At 34.0% G+C, this 22,334-nt stretch overlaps 1 protein-coding gene across 1 annotated transcript in view; it reads left to right on the forward strand.

Moving 5' to 3' along the window:
- Positions 1-22,334, forward strand: part of LOC144437346 (Golgi apparatus protein 1-like) — a 41,930-nt gene that overhangs the window by 707 nt on the left and 18,889 nt on the right. Inside the window, exons 2-12 of the mRNA XM_078126271.1 lie at positions 4,598-4,630; positions 12,842-12,928; positions 13,470-13,682; positions 14,400-14,657; positions 15,586-15,766; positions 16,328-16,536; positions 16,770-16,891; positions 17,438-17,539; positions 18,055-18,217; positions 19,161-19,298; positions 20,113-20,262. Coding sequence (XP_077982397.1) covers positions 12,872-12,928; positions 13,470-13,682; positions 14,400-14,657; positions 15,586-15,766; positions 16,328-16,536; positions 16,770-16,891; positions 17,438-17,539; positions 18,055-18,217; positions 19,161-19,298; positions 20,113-20,262 — 1,593 coding nt within the window. The 5' untranslated portion in view covers positions 4,598-4,630; positions 12,842-12,871. The remainder of the gene's footprint in view (positions 1-4,597; positions 4,631-12,841; positions 12,929-13,469; positions 13,683-14,399; positions 14,658-15,585; positions 15,767-16,327; positions 16,537-16,769; positions 16,892-17,437; positions 17,540-18,054; positions 18,218-19,160; positions 19,299-20,112; positions 20,263-22,334) is intronic.

Consider the following 22,334-nt stretch of genomic DNA (forward strand, 5'->3'; position numbering starts at 1 on the left):
CATGAAATAAACTTTAAAAGAAACTCCTAGTCCTATAAGTCCTACATGAATGATTACCTTAAGGCTTTACTTTCATATTTGTACTATATTGTATGAATTTAACATTTTATTTTAATTTGGGAATGGATATACATAATTGTACATATTACATATACGTATCACACACACACACACATACACACACACACATATATATACAAATGTATAATATAATATATACACACAATGTATATATGTATCGTGTATGCACATATATACATGTATATTTGCATATATTATACTTACATATATACACATGTACATGCATGTGTGTGTATATATATGTATAAATTATGCATTTATACATGTGTGTATATGTGTATATACACACACCCATATATATATATATATATATATATATATATATATATATATATATATAACTCGGTGAGTATCAATCTGCTAAGACAGTGCTCTATACCGCAGTGGCAGAGCGTAATAGTTTTGGTAGTACTGGAACTCTTTCTTGGGTGTAACTCATATTTCACGCATATTGCGATCATCAGACACTCATATATATATATATATCTTATGGTTTTAGAAATTTCTTTCAGACTGATTCAAACTACAGTATGGATATAATACAAACAATTATCACATACTGAGAATTGAAAAGAACTTATTCTTAAATTTCCATCAGACAGCAGTTCTACCTTCAGTAGTTCATAATTCTAAGCATCTTCAATGAAATGGGTACCTTCCTCCACTGTCAATGAAAAAAAAAATAATGATGTTTGTCTCCAGTGGGAAGAGAGGGGGATTTTTAACACATTTACATAACTATTTATTTCAATTAAAATTCAGACACAGGAAACTCATTTGAATAATAGCAATCAGTTTGAAAAAACGGATAATTGCTTAAATATGAGTACAATAGAACAGATAAAGTGAATACATTGTACTATTTGAGTAGTTAAATATCATAGCGAAATGATTGAATTGGAGATTATCATTGTCACCGACTCACCTCACCAATCAGCCAATAGATAATGACAGTTGATTGTTTATATGCATTCTTGCCACTTAGTAAAATTTACATGTCTGAAGACTCCTGTAAATTTGCTGTCACTGTTTCTTGATTGTATTTTTGCTATAATGGTAGTAGTTACAAACTTGTTTTAATTAAAATTCCCACACTATTAAAGTTCTAGTTAGATTTAGATGATGATGGCACACTTATAGTTTTAAGTTGCAGTGCAATTTATAATCACTTCCTCCTAGTATCATTATTCCACATCAGCTAGTGACTAGTCCCACTTTCAACTTCGCATACAATTTCAACTTGTCCCACTGTATCCTGGCCTGTCTCAATCTCAGGCCAGGACAAAACATCTAGCTACATGTGTATAGCACAACAAAACATCCAGCTACATGTATAGCACAACATACATGCACCTGCATTAAAAATGGCCGGCGAGTGGATTCAAAAGTGATGTATCATATGAGTGTAGGATCTGAACCAGTGGTGTACATCTGGAGCACATGCACACTGAAAGCTGGCTGTTCACATGTATGTACTATACATTCCCAGAACCAACAGTTTCTTTACCTCACTGCTGCCCCATAAGGTCAAGGATCCAATCCCAGGTTCTTGCATTATTGTATCTTATCAGTTGAACCTTATGGCTTACATTGCTTTTGTTCTGGAAACACTTTTATATTTCTGTCATACAATGGTTTTCCAACCACGATTTTAAACGTCTTCTGAACTGGGTCTTTTAAATATGTACAAATATGTAAATTGAAACACTACAATGTACATGTACATGTACAAATTATCAAAGAGAAAGTATAGAAAAGTTCCAACTTCAGGAAGACTGGTTTTCTATACACAAGTTGAAATTGGGATGATTTTAAAGTTGGACACATTGATGTTGGGATGAGTTGAAAGTTCAAGTTCAAATTGTGATGCTGGAACAAGTTGAAAGTGGGACAAGTTGATGTTGGGACAAGTTGAAATTGGGACAAAGAGATCAAACATCTTTTTAGGCTTTCTACATTGTAGCTTCTACACATGCAAGCCATTCTTTACTGATGTCGCCTGCTTCACTTCCAAGTTTCTATAACATGGCAAAAAAACAACAACCCAGAACATATATTCATTTTACTAGCCAACTCCCTGACCCAAACAAACAACATACACGTACATTTGTACAGTTGACTCAGGTCGTACAGGTCAAAAAGGACATTCTTTTCCTTGTAGATAAAAACATAATTAATAAAACTTGCCAGCTTATCTGAAATGTACAGTGTAGTCTGTAAGATACAGACATTCATATTCATGCCGTGCTATCAGCTGGCACTAGCCTGATTGGTCCTGAAATACATGAAGTACATTTGTATCTTACAGTCTAATGTGAAATGTTGCAGAGATGAAGTTGTATGAAAGAGAACAGTGCTTGGTGACAGTAGTTTCAATAATTTTGTATGTGTACATGTACATGTACAAAATCTGAACAGTATAAAATTTACTCATACCACTGTTCTATTATTATACAATGCAGTCTTCTCTGTAACTTCACAGAATAATCTGATGAATTTTGTTTCTAGCTATAAGGAAATACATGTAAATGACCTTATAACCCTTGACCCTCCACTTAAGGAATGCTGTTTCATAGGGCAAAGGTTAAAGGGCACACAGAGTTTTGACATTCTGCATTGAGAAGCCATGTACATGTAAGTTGTAGTTGTGAAGGTCAGTTCCATTCAGGAGGTACAATGCTAGCTGTCATCAAAGATACAGTATGCAAAACACTTCTTTTGTGAATATTACAAGAAACATACAAGACAGATGCAACTATACATGTACATGCAATCTCACATAGATTTTAAAATATATATATATAAAAAAACTGGTCATACAGATTAATTCTGATTTACCTCAGCTGTTCTAGTATAAATGAAATTAAATAACAGAAAATGCAAACCTTAGTGTGCTAATACATGTATTAGTGCAGTCTGTGTAAACTGTTAGTGTTAACATATGGTACCACTGGTAATTGGATTTGGAGAATTTCAATAGAAAACAAGACAACATCTTGCAATGAGCTTATTGTTCTTTCAATTGGTCGTGCAAATGCTATTAATTGTTTTGTGGGATACATATATTTATATGTATGTAACTGTATATCCAATGTGCCCTCTAACGATAGCCAAATTTTGTTGTTGTGAGTCAAAATGAGAAAAACTTGGATTTCTTGTGAGTCAACCACATACATGTGTAGTAAGAGATAAGGGAACACCAAATTTTGGTGCGTCACTAGAAATTGTGTGCGTCAGTGGCGCGTCAAATTGGCTTAGGGGGCACACTGTATATCTATGTAAAAAAATCTCCAGCCATATATGCACATGCATTGAGCCAATGACGTGTTACAGATGGTGTGAAGTCATTATAATAATTTGCTGAAAAATATAAAATAATAAGTTGATATTGGGTACATAATGTACATGTACGTCCATTGTAAATACTAAAAATTACAAGATTACTGAATTGTTCATGATTTATTCTTCATACTTCTTAAGCTTGCCAGATGTTTTTGAAATGGTTTTTAACTTGGATGAACTTTTCAACCGTTGTCATGCACAGGCTGGAAAATTTATGGTGCAGGGCCATTTCTAAATTCAATTTATCTGTAAACGAATGCATGTATATTTATTATATTGATGCAGTCATCTCCAGGTGGAACAACATCAAAACTGTATGTGTACAATTTATACATACCTGTACACTACAGATGTAAAAACAATGTCTGTATCCACAAGTAAATTTGCCATATACATTGTACATACAATGTACATGTAGACAATAGTTACTGAATATTGTATCAACATTTTGTTGTACATTGTATACATGTATGTAACATATGTACCTGTAGATTTTACAAAAATGTACCTACTTTACACCACGCTTAATGAAAAACTTTACTTCATATAAAAAGGAATTTATTAGAGGAATACAACTACATTGTACATCCACAGTGACTACTATAACAATAGTAGTATTATTAACTTTTGCCCAGTATACATAAATATACATGTACATTTGTACATGTACATGTAGTAAGAGATAGGGAACACCAAATTTCGGTGTCACTAGAAATTGTGTGCGTCAGTGGTGCATCAAATTAGTCTAGTAGGGCACACGGCTTTTGACTGATAGTAGAGATAATTTACATCTGACCTTCAATTTATCTTACAAGTGACAATATATCAGACAGTAGCATAATAAAGCTACCAAATTAAAAAAAAGAAGAGAATTTCATGCGATGAATAATTTATTGCCGTTAATTTGTAATATCCTTTTAGTAGAAACTATTGTATTTGCACATACGCCTCTGCTCCATATATATAATTTTTCTGATGTATAAATATTAATAATTTGTTAAGTTATTCCATTATAGTGATTAAATTGGAAAAGTATTTTATGAATATTAGAGGAGAAAAATTGAATATCATTGTATGATTGATAGCATGACACCCTCCTACATTTACACACAATTAAAGTGTATCATACAATGTATCTCAATATTTACTTTATGATTATTTTCTTTCATTTCAGAATTTTGAAGATATTCCTCAGACATGTCAACAGGTATGTATTTTTAATAAGTAAGGTGATATATACAAAATGTCGCATTTCAAGACTCGGAACTGTACCATAGATGGAAGGTTTCGTTGATGTTTACTGTATAGGTTTTGTTGTTGTTTATGCTCCTCTAACCACGAGCACAAACAACAATGAATCGTTCAGTCTATGTACATGTACACTCTAGAAGGTTACCTTTACTAACACGATCAACTTAGGGCAAGACGATCTTACATTTATAAAACAAGTGTTAAAGAACAACTGCCCTGGTGTACATGTAGATTAGCAGTTCTACTTTAAGTTAACTACAATGTAGTCAATACAAAATGTACAAATGCAGCGTTGAGCTTTCAAATTGCCCTCAGAATGACAAATTCTAGAGACCGAACTGCTTTTGAACTGCTTACAAGAGGTTCATTGTAACGTTTATTATTCATTTGATTTACTAAATTGTTTTGAGTATTTTATTCCCCAAATTTTCTGCATTGCTGTTAACATGGCAGGCTGTCTGTGAATGAGTGTCACTTAGTCTCATAGTAAGACCTCGGATCTCTATGCACAGAAGGTTATGAACAAAAGATGAAGGATGACAGTACCTCTGTTTATACATGTAGTCCCTTTGTTGCACAATATATCATCTTCGGACACTCCCTTAGGTATGCGACCTACGTTTGCTTAATGTTAACACAATAGCCTGAGGGTTTGGCAGCTTGACTACATGTGTATGTACATGTATGACAGGGTGTGATATAGTTTGTTGTATCTACATGAGTTTCTCTTTATTTTTCGAAGATGAACAAGTTCATGAAGCTAGACAAATGGCTTGATATAAAAAACGAAAAGTGTACATTATGGTCTCTCCCAGGAAACCTTCCTCTGGAGTCTTAAATTAATATTAAAATTTATGATGGAGTATAAAATGCTTGTAAACAAAACATATATTACAAGAAGTTTAAAGGGCTGTGAAGTATAAATACTGACAAAATATAAAGAATTATTTGAGTTGGAAGTGATGAGTAAATAACTATGAAAACAAACTGACAGCACAAGGTTAAAGGTCAGGGTTTCAATCCCTTTAGTATAACCTTATCAGTCTAAGGATTACATGTACATGTACAAAATGTACACAGGAGCAATCTTTAGTTTTTCAACCAGCGCTCGCTTTCATTCTGTCAGAAGACTCTTTCTCACAGCCATTCTGAGCCAAACTGGGTCTTTAAGAAGTGTCAGGAATGAAATAAGGTATATTTTGTAAAAAGTGGGATATGAAAACATAAGTAACGTGTGACTAGTGTGAAATTCAATATACAATTAAAGAATAGGAATTAAAGGGAATGTAAAAATCAAAAAGCGAGTACAATTTGTTTGTAGAAATGTAACCAAAATAAAATAAGGTATATTTAATTTAAGTTAACAAAAGGATGTGAGTGAGGATTGTGTATTTATTTTGGATTTTTTTGTTTATAACACAATTTTATCATGGCGTCCTACTTGAAAAATCAATGTGAAAAAAACATATACCAAGTCTGTGTTTGTAACTCATTACATTGCAAAAAGCTAAAAAAAAATGTATTAAAAAGTTTGTTATATGTACGTACAATAACAAAGGTTTCAAACATTTTATCAATCTTTTGCAATTTATTGAGTTACAAACAAGGATTTAATCCCAAATAAATACCCAATCCTCATCCATATGGCCACTTTAAGGCTAATAAACGTATTGTACAACGGGGTGTTATACATGTAGTATGGCTTGTCTGGTTGGCTAAATGAGAAAAAAAGGAAAATTATAGTAAGCGAAATTTCAAAAAAGTATAATGAAAAAAACGTGTCAATGAATTTCTTAGGCCAAATATCATGGTAGGAGGTAGGAGGAAGGGGGTTGTTACATGTAGTTCGGGATATATCATGATGTTGACCGCAATTTCTCTGCCATATTTAAAGTTTGTTCTCACATGATTTGATACATACGTGTACATGTATGAAGATCATGACCTGGGTCTAGTTTTAAAAAAGATACCACCCCCATTCCTGTCAGCTAAAAGCTTCTCAGGTCACCACGTGCCTAACTATTTCCAGACTGCCTGTTAGGTGTGGGTACTCTGGCTGATCACAAGTATAATACGCATGTATATTGTACATTGTGTAACTTAAGTAAAGCTGTAAACCTGCTGAAGGAAATGTGATTAAATTGACACTTTCTATGTGAATTTGATCCATAAATAAAATTATTGGAATATTGGTTTCACTGTTTGCACATTTGTTAATTGTTGTCTGTAGTGGTTACTTCAGTTTCACATTGTGAATATGTGATATACTAGTATATAATAAGTTATGATAGTCTAACAACTGAAACATGTTGAATCTTGTCAAGCAAAAATCTGTAGAGCTCTCACCAGGAATTTGTATACATAATATAACTGCTTTTCTGATACAAACGTGTAATATTTTCAGTTTACAAGTGTCTGCCTTTGAAAGGCTGAGTTTACATCAAGATTAAAATATTGGGTTTGAGAAACAGCTGAGTTGTTTTGAAAAACAGAGCTGTAGGAAAAAGTTGATCCAGAACAAAAGAATGATCCCAAGGACCCATGTACATGTATGTGATTTTTCCCTAATTTCAATTTTGATATTACACTACTGTAATATACTCTGTTATTTCAAAGGCTCAGTTTGGATTGGTATTAATTAAAATTGAGGTGTGAGCAACATTTGTCTGGCAGAGCTATAGAAAAAGTTGGTCCAGAATAAAAGAATAATCCTATGTAATCCTTATGGCTTCACAGATAGGATAACACTAATGCATGACCCAGAGATTGAATCATGGGCCTTTAACCACTTCTATCACACAGTGTTAATGGAACCTTGCTTCTAAATAGATTAATTAGTATAATTATGCTGTATCAGTTGTACTCACGTCACATGTACATTTTGTATAATGACATGGAAATTGGGTCTTTGGCACAAACTGTGCCTCCTAAGTAGAAGGATACATACAATGTGTACATGTACAAGTATGTAGTAGCCATGACGACATATGTACATTGCCAACCATTAAAACTCTCTATTTGATGTTTTTGGGAATAAGCAATATATCATACATTAAAATGCAAAATAATGCTTTGAAGTTGTCGAAATAAAAGTTTTAGATCCCATACCTAATCGTGAAGCTAAAGAATGGCATGTACAATGAGTATTACTAGTACAGCACATTGCAGGTTACTCTTCACTGTCTGCCTGATATTATAATCATGCAGAAACCAAAGAGATAGCAAAATGGAATGATTACAGATTCTGGTTCCATTTTGTCTAAATTAAATGAACTAACGTGCCACAAGCAGATATCAAATGCAGATACATGTATCGAAACATTGGCGCCCATGTGTCTGTGTCTACTTGCAGTGTATTCAAATGGTTTATTTCATTTACCCTAAATATACATGTAGCAAGAAAGTGCGATCTTGCTACATTGTAGCTTGGAGAGTACATGTATAATGTGCAGTTTTGTATTGGTTTCTGCATGGCTGTGTCAAACAGAGACAGTGAACAGTAACCTGCAGTGTGCTGTGCATGTTGATGGAGAACTAAACTAGGACACAGTACATTGTATGTGTATTAAATGTATTCGAAGTTCTCTTGAGAATGTTTTTACAAGAAGGCTCAATGATAAGCAAAATCTTCTGTACATGTACATACCAGCTAGAGATAAGTGCATGTTGGGAAGAATCTTCAGTTTTATGGCTTTCAATGTTATGATATCATTTTTGCTTAACATAAAGTGTTTGTTGAGTATGATTTTCAGTTTGTCTACGGTGGGGGGGGGGGGGGGAGCAGGAATTACAAAGGAGTGTGGTACCCTTGTGTTCAAGGCGATATACAATTGTATTATGGCTGTTGTTATTATGGAAATACACCATTTGTATGTTGGATACAGGCTGAAGTAACTTCAAATACCACAAGTACAACAATTGTATGGATTGTGCCACATCACCTTTATCACACGTGTACTATAAATTGCTTGCATTGTTCCTGTGTCACCTCAATACCACAAATCGCTTGAATTGTGCCACCTGAATGACATGTACAATGTGAGCAGTTCTTCATTGTGCCAGCAGAACCAAGTACATGACATTGTACAGTTTTCTCAAGGGCATTGCTTTAGATATGTGACACACACATTTTGTAATGTGTCAGAACCTTGATAAAAAAAGAGAGAGGAGAAAATCTAGTAAATATGCCTGTAAAATATACACATACATTTTGTATTCTTCACATGATTTGACACATGTGTATGATCATAATTTAGAATGAGATGACCCAGGTAGAATTTACACAGTTTCTGTTTTGTTATCACCTTCACTGAAAAAAAAAAGATTGATTCCCACAGCTTCGATTATCATTGTTTACTTAATTAATCATCTCAATGCACAGGTATCATGACTACATGTACATGTACACATGTATTTCTGAACAGGAAAAGTGTTAGTGCAAAATGTTCAATCCTTATCGTATTTCGAGCACAGCTGGTTTTGTGGTGTACACTTTGTACACGTGTACATTAAACCATGTGATATACATGTGCATGTGATGCAGGTTTTTTGAATGATTATTAAAATACCCTGACAACCTGTTACTGCAATAGCTTGGAGTAACTGTGTACATGTTAGTTTTCACTGGATTACATGTACACAATGTACTTTGTGTGTCTAGTTACACGGATTAAAAGTGAATACCATAGTATTTGTCAGAGTGGACAGATAGGTTTCAATAAAATTGTTATAACTTGAGAGTGACAGACTAGAGAGTGTTAACTAGAACCTGCTGAGGTCATGCCGAGGTCAAATGTTAATATGGTGGAGTCGTACTGTGTAACTCTCTGTTATTCATGGCTGTGTGATATAAAATGCCAGGTTGGGGCATTGTTAATATGTAATGGGATAGTAGAGTGAGTGAAATAACTGTGAAGGACACTCATTGATATGTCTAGACAAGTCAGGGGTTAACACTACAGGGAACTTGCAATCCAGACTGAGCATGCTCAGATGCAAAGGACTATGGGATTATCTGTGGTTATCGTAACACCTAATCTGGAGCTACATGTACCGTTAAAATAAACCTCCCACCATGGTCAGGGTAACTATGAATTGATCATTCGTGGTTGCAAACAATGTAGCAGTATTGTTCACAATACCAATTCATTAGTATTTATTATCATATTTCCCATGATGCAACATTCAATATGGCGGGTTTGCAAGTTCCCTATTACTGACGGTTCTGTGTATTTTGTACCTTCCATTTTTTTTTGTTCACTCTGTTTAAAGTCACTGTGAATACATGAATATTGTATTTATATAATGTCAATTTTTCAAGCTAATGCTGTAAACCAATGATTATCAAAGATCATTAATTTACCTCGCAAATTTTTGCTTTTTTTTTCAGCCAATGATGTGTTGTTTAAATTTTAAAATAGCAGTAATTTTTCTTGTCATTGTCATCCAAGCCATGTATTGAGCACTTTCAATATGTATTTCTTAACATGGAATTAATTTTAAAAAGTACATATTAAAAACACTCATTGTGTGGACAGATGGCAACACAAAATATATGATTGTTGAAACAGAAATAATAATTGAATGCTGAATAATTAATATGTACATTGTACATGTACCAATAAGGTATTGTTATTTCAATGTATTACATGTATGGTTGAATCTTCACTAGTTTCGCACCATGAGTGGGTTTTTTAAGAAATGCGTATTGTACATGTGTGTGTGTGTGTGTGTGTGTGTGTGTGTGTGTGTGTGTGTGTGTGTGTGTGTGTGTGTGTGTGTGTATATATATATATATATATAATTATATATATATATATATATATATATATATATATATACATATATACATATACATGTATATATATAAAATATATATATAATATATATATGTATATATATATATAATATATATATATACATTATATATATATATATTATATATATATATTTATATTATATACAAAATGTATATATACACTGTATAGTATCTCTTGAGGTGTAATAATGAAATGCTGAATACTAAATGAATGTAAATGCTAAATGAAATTAAAAAGGTCATAATGAGCAAATATACACCGTGCTGAGCTGTTATAAGGTTTGATGAAATGCTATACATCATTTACATGTGGACATACATTGTACATATACTTCTTAAATTGAGTAGGTGTCCATTCAAAGTGACAAAGAAACTCAGGTATTCCTTCAACTCTTTATCTATGATGAGAGAAATGGATTCGTACAACAAAATTGAAATAATGAGTAATTGGTTTTATAAGTCGTGTAATGACCTGTTGCTTAGCAACAAGAACTACTGTGTTCCTTGCATACTAAGGGAGACAATCGGTGGTCATGTTGGTAGATGAAGATGGTGTAATGAGAAACGGAAATTAATTGTACTTGTGCTATATGTGTGTATCATTTGCAGTGTTCTATTGAAACCAAAGACATTTGGTATCATTATTTCAGTCTGGTAAATTAAATCTATAAATTATAGTATATTTGTATATGCTGGTACTCTGTGTATTAGTATATAGTGTGTATGTACACGTGTACAAATGTACATTATGTATGTATGTATGTATGTATGTATGTATGTATGTATGTATGTATGTATGTATGTATGTATGTATGTATGTATGTATGTATGTATGTATGTATGTATGTATGTATGTATGTATGTATGTATGTATGTATGTATGTATGTATGTATGTATGTATGTATGTATGTATGTATGTATGTATGTATGTATGTATGTATGTATGTATGTATGTATGTATGTATGTATGTATGTATGTATGTATGTATGTATGTATGTATGTATGTATGTATGTATGTACGTACGTACGTATGTATGTATGTATGTATGTACGTATGTACGTACATGTATGTATGTATGTATGTATGTATGTATGTATGTATGTATGTATGTATGTATGATGTATAATGTATGTACATGTATGTATGTATGTATGTATGTATGTATGTATGTATGTATGTACATGTATGTATGTATGTGTGTGTATGTATATGTACGTACATGTGTGTGTGTCTGTCTATGTCTGTCTGTCTATGTCTGTCTGCCTGACTTATTTCTGTTCATGATTAGACTTTCAAGAGATGACAGTCACTGAACACATTTTGTTAAAATATGTGAATGCATGTTTACAGCACACAATGTTGTCTGGTATCTTTATAGAATCTATTCTTTATATAGTGAACTAATGTCAATAGAGCAAATTTTATAAAAGTGTAAATATAGATGTTTTTGAATTGTAGGGGCTTGTACATGTAAATACAATGTACATTTGAATAGTCCTGAAAACAAGTGTTTGCATGTTGAAATAAAAAAAGGGTACTTCTACATGTACTGCAGTAGATACAATGTACATGTAAACATTTATACTGGTACATGTAACATTGTGAACTGAACTCAGACAAACCTCCAGCCAACTACATGTAGTATAGCATACATAGTACATATTATATGCTTGGTTCAATGTAGTTCATACTGTAGTATGGCAAGTTTCCTCTACATTTTGTACACACAGCCTGTGAACTCAGTACTTCTGATTAGTAATTTTGATGGATAACATGCACAGAACCTGATTGGTTGACATATAATGCCTACACCTAGTACATGGATATTATGTTAAAGGCAGAGGTCTCCTAAATAAAGGGGATTATGGCTAATGTACATGTACAATGTATGCATATGCGGGAAATTCAAACTGCCTTTAGGAGCACTGACTTTGCGCTCATTTCTTCATTCCATTTTGCACTGAAAATGTTTTACATGGCTCTCATGTTTCATATACATGTATACTGTTTGTAAATATATAGTGATTGCAACTGAGTAGAAATAACAATGTCTACATGTACATGTATAATATGTTAATTAAGTCACATGTTAATTAAGTCACGTACACATGTAGTGCCTACATGCATAAATTATGTTGGTATATACAATGTAATATGCTTGTCCATGGAATGTAATATACCCATGTTACTGTACATGCATGATAAAGTTAAGTTAAAAATTCGGTGTTGAATTTCTACTGGAGAATGTAATACCCTCCAGAGCCATACATGTATGTAGTACAGTGACTGTGAGATATACATCAATGCTAAATATATTATATAGATTATCTTTGTGTTATGTTGTAGTTTTTGTGGGAATACAAGTACAATCTAACAATGGACATCAGGTTCGATTCTGCCACGCAGGAAGTTTGCAAAGAACCCCTGAATAAGGTAAGGTGATGCTTTTATGCTGATTTCTATCAAAAGAACTTGCATGTATAAATTGTGTGTAATGTGATACCAGTGTTATGCTAATATTCATTTGTTAAAAGGAGTGATTTACTATCGATGAGACTACCTGCAAAATATAAAATACCATTTAAAAGATACCGTAATAACTTAGCTGTAATTTATATATGATATGATGAAATCGATTGAGGAATATGCACACTTTTGAAATGTACCATCACTCCCCTACTTTGCTATTTGATGTATGTGCACATTGTGTATATACAATGTACATATACATGTATGTATGGTATCAATAGGTACTAAAGTAGGGGGGGGGGGGGGGTGGTGTTAAATAATTGTAAAAAAGTGATTTACTGAGGTTATAACACACAAGCAGTTCAAAATCTGCCATGGTAGATGGTCCTCATCAGAATGACACATTCCATTGTTAAATGTGTTTTGAGCATAGAATGAGAATAAGCTTAAAAAATATATAATAAAATTATAATAACATTATGATTATTTCTCTCTTGTAATGTAGTTCCATGACTGTGCTGTAATGGAGAAAGGCAAAGGTTTGGTCATTCCGTGTCTGCTGGAGCACAAACAAAACATCACACACCAGCAGTGTCGACAGTATCTGACTAAAATGGCGACTATTATATTCAGTGATTACAGACTTATCAATGGTTTTTATGACCAGTGTATGAATGATATCAAAGACTTTGGATGTGGTGCAATGGATCCAGGCAATGTAAGTATTTACATATACAAAACCATTGCTGAGTGTTCCTCCTAGATTTTCTACAAAGTCCCCAAGCCTTTTTCGTACTTTATTTGAATGTACTAGTTACAGCTGGGGTATTATATTCATGAAATATATTAACAATATATTCACTAAAAATTGTTAACATACCAATAATTAGACATTATACGGATCAATTAGAGATCTGTTTTATCTATACATGTAAGTATACATGTAGTAATAAGTTGATATTTTGATTAGTTGGGAGCACAGACTTTTGGATGGGGACACAAAAATCAGTTTGTGATATAATTTATTGAGATGACATCATTGCACACATGACCTTATGTTTATTCATAACAAAGGCAAATTTATGTTATGCAAATTAGTCTTGAGTGCTCTTGTCTGATTGGCTAGAGTAATCTTTGGACCTGTCCATCATTTTCTATTTGTTTGTGAACTTGCTTGCATTTGGCCTCATTTGAAGATTATGAGACTTAGAAAAAAATTCCCAAATGAACTGGTATCAGTCACTGTTCTTCCTTGAAACCGATAACATCTACTGAAGTTTGCTATATTGTAGTATGTATGTGAATATTGAATTTTTGCATAACATATTAAAAAGAACTGTGTAGTAGCCAAGCTTTGTGAACGTGAGAATATTGGACCAAAGAGGTCACAGACAAAAAAAGTGATAAATTTAAAAGTTATGATTTCTTTATTCAGGTTCAGTTCCACAACCAAGGCAGTACCATTGCCTGTTTAGAGAAACATATGGATGGTGACCATGTGATTGGTAGTGAATGTAGAAAACAGATATTCCGTGTAGCTGAGCTGCAGTCTGATGACTACCACCAGGACAGGGCTCTCTACTTTGCCTGCCGCAATGATAGAGAGAGGTTCTGTGAAAATGTACAATCTGGCAGTGGCAAAGTGTACAAGTGTTTAGTCAAACACAAATTTGAACATGACATGACTGAAGGGGTAAGTCTATTATAATTGAATCAGTTCACTTTCAAAATTGTAAAAATAAAATTTAATAAAAAAGCCTCAAATTTTAAAAGTCAAATTTTAAAGTAGCCCATATGGATGAGGATTTGGTATTTTTGGATTTTTGATTTAATTTTATCATGGCTTGAAAAATCAGTGTGAAACAACATATGGCAAGTATTTGTTGTGCAACGCAATATATTGCAAAATCCTAAAAAATGTGTATAAAGTATTTTGTTATTGTATGTACAATAAACATTTTACACATTTACTATATTGAGTATTGAGTTACAAACAAGGACGTAGCATATGTTGTTTCACATTGATTTTTAGCACAACTGAACACGTAAAAACAGTTCAGAAGGACTATAGGCACTAACTACATTTGTAAAAGTGAAAAACACTTAAAAATAAACTCTTTACAATTTTGCCGCTACTTGGGCAAGATAACTCACAGCCATTCTTAAAATAATGAAGAAAAAAAATCAGGGGTCACCATACAGATTTTTGAAATAGAGATCTAAATATCATCAAAATTAATCCATTTTAGAATCCAATATGGCCGCAAATAACTCAGCGGGGGAAAAAGAATTTAGAAATATTGTTGTTTACCTTGAAAACAAGGTGTTGAACCGCCAAACTTCTTTATTTAATTCAAAAGAAAACTTCAATATGGCAACCTTTTGAGAGATTTTAAGAACTTTGATTTTCAATGACATGATTCTCAAGGCAGGTCTACCTTAATGTTACAATATCCAACACTGTCTCTCAAACTTTTAGAAAGTCGTGGGTTCTACCCAGGCCTATGATATCTTAAAAACAGTAGGCCACAAATAATATGTTCTTTGTTTACATCATGACTCTCCCATTGTATTCTTTTGAGTACACTTTACTATGTTTCCACATTGGTTTATGTTTTCAGTGTCGTGACAAACTCACCCTGAGACAAAAGTTAGCTGCCGAGGACTACAAAGTGAGTTATCCACTTCAGAAAGCGTGCCATGCTGCTATCAAGAAACATCATTGTGACTATGGACATATCAAACAGAAGGAGGCCAAACTGTCCTTCATACTCCTTTGTTTAGAGAATCAAATCAAGAAAGGTAAGATTGATAGGTGTACACCCCCTGGTATTGCTTCTGTTCAGATAGTAAAATCAAGATGTGCAAGATTTGTGCACACCTTTCATTATTAATTTGTTTAGACCAGAATAAATAGGTGTATACCCCTAACAGTGCATCTGTTCCAGATAACCAAACAAAGAAAGCAAAGAAGGTTTACGCTGAATGCCAGTGTTCATTTATTTAGACGAGAGAATCAAATTATTAGGAAATGTAAAACAAGTGTTTACCCTTGACTTTGCCTCTGTTCAGATAATCAAACCAAGAAAGGTAAGATAGGGGTATACCCCCTGTCAATTCTTCTGGTCAGGTAATCAAATCAAGAATGACAAGATAGGTGTATACCCCTTGTCAGTGCTCTTTTGTGTCATTCAAGATCATAATTCAGGATCATTCTTTTTTTCTATAGACAGACTTTTTCTGTAGCTCTGAAGACTGTTTTTTTACACTTGAAAGTATGAATGCTAATCGGATCCGGGCCTTAAATGTGCTGCCTTCTAAAATTTACTCTATTTCTCCTTTTTTTTCCCTTTTTCCTTGCAGGTAATAAAGTTGACAGTGAATGTCAAGGAGAAATATTTGATACTCGTAAACAACTTATGGAAGACTACATGGTCAACCCTGATATCATTCTGAGTTGTCGCGAGGAAATTGACAAGAAATGTCAAGGACTACAGAGACAGGGGAAGACGATTCATTGTTTGATGGGAATGGCCAAGAAAGGAGACCTCAGTCAGTTCTGTCTCAAAGCTGTAAGTCATGTTGTGATTATCTGTTTCTAAGTCATGTTTGAAAGTCTCAGTCTTAAGTTGTATGTCACTGTTTCTAAGTCATGTTTGAACATCTTGAAGTCATTTCATCAGTCTCTCCCTAAGTCATCTCAGCTCATGTATCTCGTTAATGTCTCTTAATTAATGTTTGAAAAAATATGACAACATTGATTATGAATTACTGTACAAGTTATTTTGTGTGATTGTGTTCACAGGTTGAAACTCTAGTGAAAGAAGCTGATGCCGGTGAAGATTACAGAATTGATACAGCTTTACAGAGAGCTTGTCAACCTGTAGTAGATACAGCATGTTCTAAACTTCAGGCTGGTGATGCTGTGTAAGTTTCTCCAAAACTGTTTAAGTTTTGTCCGTACGTATTTATAAACTATTCAAATGTGCATGTACTTTGAAATACTATTAGAGGTAAGCTTTCTGTTCATAAAGTGGCCTTTAATGTTGTCCTGCCATCTTCGAAAGTCACGAGTAGTTTCCTAAATGTAGTTGAGTTCTTTGTATAGAGACACCATTCAAGTGTCCATAACCATGTTATCTGAGAAAAACTCTTTAGTTGACTATGCACTTTCATTATTCATAACAGCATGTCAGTGTTTTGCGTTTTGTCTAGTCGATGAGATTTCAAGCTGTGTTCCTACTCACATACTGCTGATGTAGTCAGTGTGTTCACTTTAATATTCCTTTATGGATATTAATATTATGAGTAGACATTGCTAGCTCTGACTTGCATAGATTGGTAGCTAACCTGTTGGACTGTATTTTAGATGCCAGTTCTTAGAACATTGGTGATGGGGGCTATGTCTTCAAATGTAGAAGACTTGTACTTACTTACATCTGTTTTATTTTCATTCGATATCCACCTGCACAGTGTATTGTCATGTTTGATGGAGCATCTATACACACCAGCAATGGTACCAGAGTGTGAAGAACAGCTATTGCACCTGCAATACTTTGTGTCACGAGATTTCAGGTAAAAAAAAAAATGGAATTTATACGATTGTTCATCATTTGCATACGCATTAGTTATATTTTCACAAACTGTTGATAGTTTTTTTGAGTAAAACTAATCAGTGTTTGCATTTGTCAAAATAAACAGTGTGGCAAATTATAGAAATACACAACCTGTATCAGCAGGTATTTGTGCAATATGAATGGAAGCTGATGCAACACTTAATGTCTAGATCTATTCTCATTGTGCCAAACATTTGCTCACAAAATTGTCTACCAGATGGAAGCAACCAATGTATAATTTTCAAAATCTCTCCAGCCCATTTTTCAGCTCAGACTAGAGTATTCAACTCTTGAAAAGATGTTTGAAAAAATCACCAGACTGTGTGTCCTCTGTAATATTTTAAGCTGAATTTTCTTTCTGTGTTGGCAATATGCCATCCTACGTGCTAGCTTGTATGTACCAAAAATTGACAAAACTAGTGCCCTCTGTGTCAGGAATTACACCGTCTTTTGTTTTATTTCCCTGGTGACTAGCTTGGATCCAAGGTTGTACCGATTATGTAGGGATGATGCTGTAAATCTTTGTTATGCACCGCCTGAATGGAATCAACAAGAGGATGAAGATGATGAATTCGGTGCTGAGGTCATCTTTGCATGTCTTCACCGCTACCTCCATCCTAAAGCTGGTGATCAAAAAGTAAGCTTGTTTAGTAGCTCATAACATAAAAGACATACCTACAAATGTACCAATCATATTAAACCTAGCCATGGGTGCTTTGGTCGATTCCTTGCGCTCGAGAGCAGGACATCTGTCCACATTTATCTCATTTCATGCCACTTGAGGAAATAATGGGTATCAGTGCTTGTTACCTTTAGATAAAATAGTCATGAATATGCATTGTTCATCTAATGCATATGTATATCTGTTAAGTCCATGAAGGAAGTGTTGACCACTGCTAGGACAATAGAAGTTGATTAAAAGTTTCACTTTCAAATTTGTGTTTCATGGCAATCAAATGAAATTACTGTGATGTGAAGTGATTCTCCAGAACTACTAAATTTGAAGAAAAAGCATAGTGGACACAGCAGATTATTACGTATCTACCAGCGATTACTTGCATTTTGGTGTGTGTATACTATACAAAGCGGTATTTGCACTGCAGTGCAGTACCGAAAACATTATTGCATACCTATACATGCAAATGAGGACACGATTGTTCATTCTACATGAAAGCATGTGATCACATTTTCATTTTTATGGAAATCTGATGTTTCGGATAAACATGATATGTAATAATTACAGAACCTCATGCCAGATGAGTTCCAGTGTGAGTACTCAGGAGTATTCGCACTCATGCTTGCAGTGTTTTCTGCTGCGCAAGTACTCATGCAAATACCCCGAGTACTCCACACTTACGCTCACATGTCATGGGGTTCTGTCATTACTACGGCATTTCTTAAGACCTGAAATCAGGTGAAAATAGTAAGAGGAACATCTCATATTATCAGTATATGTCCTCTTCACAAGTGTTTTGTATACAATAGAGTTTTCTCTTTGACTGATGAGTATTGACATTGCCATCTTGTCCTAAGCATTAACTGCACTACTACAAAGACTATTGTCATAATTTTGATTTCAGTTGTCCCGTAAATGTTCAGCTGAAGTTCACCGCGTACTTCGACTCAGAGCTGACGATGTCAATCTCCATCCCAGAATTGAAGCATCATGTAAATTGGCCCTTGGAAGATATTGTTCTGAAAATGTCAAGAAAGGAGAGGTATGTTGTGATATTAGTAGTTTAATAGTAATACCTCATTTGAAGTGAGCAGAATGTCACAAAGGAGTTGATCAACAACATTGATTATTTGATTGATTGATTGATTGATTGAACATTACTATATGTGACTGTCAGTGTTTTTTACTGTATCAGGTGATGTAAACATGGTTAGTTGTCTACTTCAGGGATGGCAATTTAAGTCAAAATACAGCATAAGATTAAATATTTTGTATTTTAGTGGGATAGAAATGCAGAAGGGTAGAAAAACAGACACTCGTGCCTACTAGAATTACTGAATAAATAGATATAAATAATAATAAATATATTGGATAATGTACATGTATGTCATGCATACATACAAAATGTACAGTCATGCATGCTATGTATGTATGTATGTATGTGTGTGCGTGTGTGTGTGTGTGTGTTTGTGTGTGTATGTATGTATGTATGTACATGTGTATGTATATATGTACGTACGTACGTACGTACGTACGTATGTACATACATACATACATACATACATACATACATACATACATACATGTACATACATACATACATACATACATACATACATACATACATACATACATACATACATATACATACATACATACATACATACATACAAACAACCATGCACATGCAGGCAGACAGATTGACTGACTGGGGGACTGTCTGACAGCCCTATTGACTGACAGACAGACAGACAGACATACAAACAGATGGATGGACACAGACAAACAGATGATTTCACTTAAATACACATACGAGATAAGGAGATGTCATTTTGTCTTGATTTTTGTCTCTGAAGGAAATGCAATGTCTACAAAATCACTTTGATGACTTATCAGGCCACTGTAAACAGTTGGTTGGTAACTTTACTGTGGAGGAATCAGAAGATATCAAACTGGACAAAATTCTGATGAGGGCGTGTGAACCAATGCTGGGTAAATTCTGTAAGGTAGGTTGCTTGTTTAATACACACGCAACATTTGCAGGTCAAGAAAGAGAGAGAGAGAAAAAAAAAGTGGTGTATTGTAGTTCAAAAATATACGGCAAAGGATGTGACTTCGTTTGTGTCTGGAAATCGATCCAACGATTAGTAGATCTACCCAATCTGACTAAAATCTGATGTAGTAAACTTGGCATGATTTCATTATTTACCTCCGTTTCCTACATTTCTTGTCATTTGTTCTTTATTTCCTTTCCTGAGCACCTTGTTCCTACATCTGACAAAATACCATGATAGAAGTTTACGTTCAAATCTCATACTTATGTGTAGCCAATCACAGTCTGCCTTAAGTTACAATGTAACACTCAACATTTGTCTGCACTCCAGCTCTTTTCAGACTGCGTTCTGAGGTACTGTATATATTACCCATAAGTTTTGGCATAAGACATGTATGTTCTCATTGGTCGAGTGGGTTACTCATTCCAATGTGTGGGATATGAACATGAACTGTGAAGATGTAGGAATAAGGCGCTCATCCCCGTAACAAAAAAGAACAAACAACTATAAACATAGGACACAGAGGTACATAAAGAAATCATGCTAAGTTCACTATATCACATTTTAATCTGATTGTATAGCTCTACCGTAATATGGCCACTGACATACATACATTTCGTGAAATGAATACATTTAGTTAGATTTGTACTACCCTACCCCTTCTTCTTATGAAATATACTTGTGCTACTTTAAGCAACTTGGTAAATTAAGCTGATACCAAAGTTTGAATATCTTTTCTTCAACAGATATGACTATCTAATGACACTTGATGCACAAATTAATAAATGTTTTGAGGAATACTGGCAGACAGTTTTCTTGTCTTTACATTTGTTGCTGTATCTTTCTGTCTGTTTCTGTTACTTTGTCTTTCTCGCTGTCTGTGTGTCTCTGTCTCTCGCTCTCTCTCTCTCTTTATCTCAGTTTGTCATCAGGCAGTCCCTGTGTCTGTAAACGACTTCAAAAGTTAAAAACCACTGGGCTATTGACCATGGTACTTTGTTGGACTTAGACTAGAGAGTTGAATTATTTACTAGTCATTCTGCTTTATATGTTCAGACATTTTGTGTCCAATAACTTCAATACAGTGATGTATAAAATAGCCAGAAGCGGAAAACTAACCATTTGTCAGTGATAAATTTCTGGCTGAGAAAATACTAAAACATGGAAAAAAATTCAGAAACATTGATAATTCTGTCAAAACGTTTACACGAACGAACTTATGTTGAATGTCCCTACCTTTGTTATAAAGCTGTCTTTGCTAGCTAGCAACCATAGATTTTACAAAATTTTGCAAAATGGTGACAACAGAGGCCTCTTTAGGTTCATCAAACTTTAAAAGTCTAAACTGTGACCCCAAAAAAAAGTCAACACATGCTTCACATGCCAAATTATGCCTATGAAACATTTTTACCTTCTGTCAGCAAAATTTTCTACATCCCTGCAATAGTGTCTGACTTTTTTTGATCATGGAGATGATGTAATTCTAATTCTGTACTTCCAGCAGGTGATTCAATGATTTTTGAAACCCCTTTTCGTAAATTTCTTTTCTGTCCTCTCGGAGTAATGTCTGAGGATATAAAGCAGAAGGAATTGTTGGGTCATTCTATATACGTACATGTACTTTGGTAGAGAGGCAAACATGGAATATATATTATAAAAAATTGGTTACTGGTTAATATTATTACATTAGTAAGGGTAGTGCTGGTGAACATAAACAGTGTGAGACAAGTATAAATGGGGACAAGAGGACATATACATATACAGCCAAAATTTGGAATTGTGTTCGGTTTCAATGATCAAACATGTTTAATTGGAGTCATATTCAAAAAAAGTAACATCAACAAAAACTGAGATATGTAACGTCGGGCCAGTTTTGGTAAGTACAAAAAACCACATGGGTGGGTGCCACCAGGTCTGTACTATATAAACATGTAGTGACTATCAACTTGAACACACGATTTTGTGCTGTACTCTAAGCTGAATTTTGAGCTAGTGATCAGATTGCGTCCACCCATAACAGTTTA

Source organism: Glandiceps talaboti, chromosome 7 (assembly GCF_964340395.1).
Source record: "Glandiceps talaboti chromosome 7, keGlaTala1.1, whole genome shotgun sequence".
Classification (NCBI taxonomy): domain Eukaryota; kingdom Metazoa; phylum Hemichordata; class Enteropneusta; family Spengelidae; genus Glandiceps; species Glandiceps talaboti.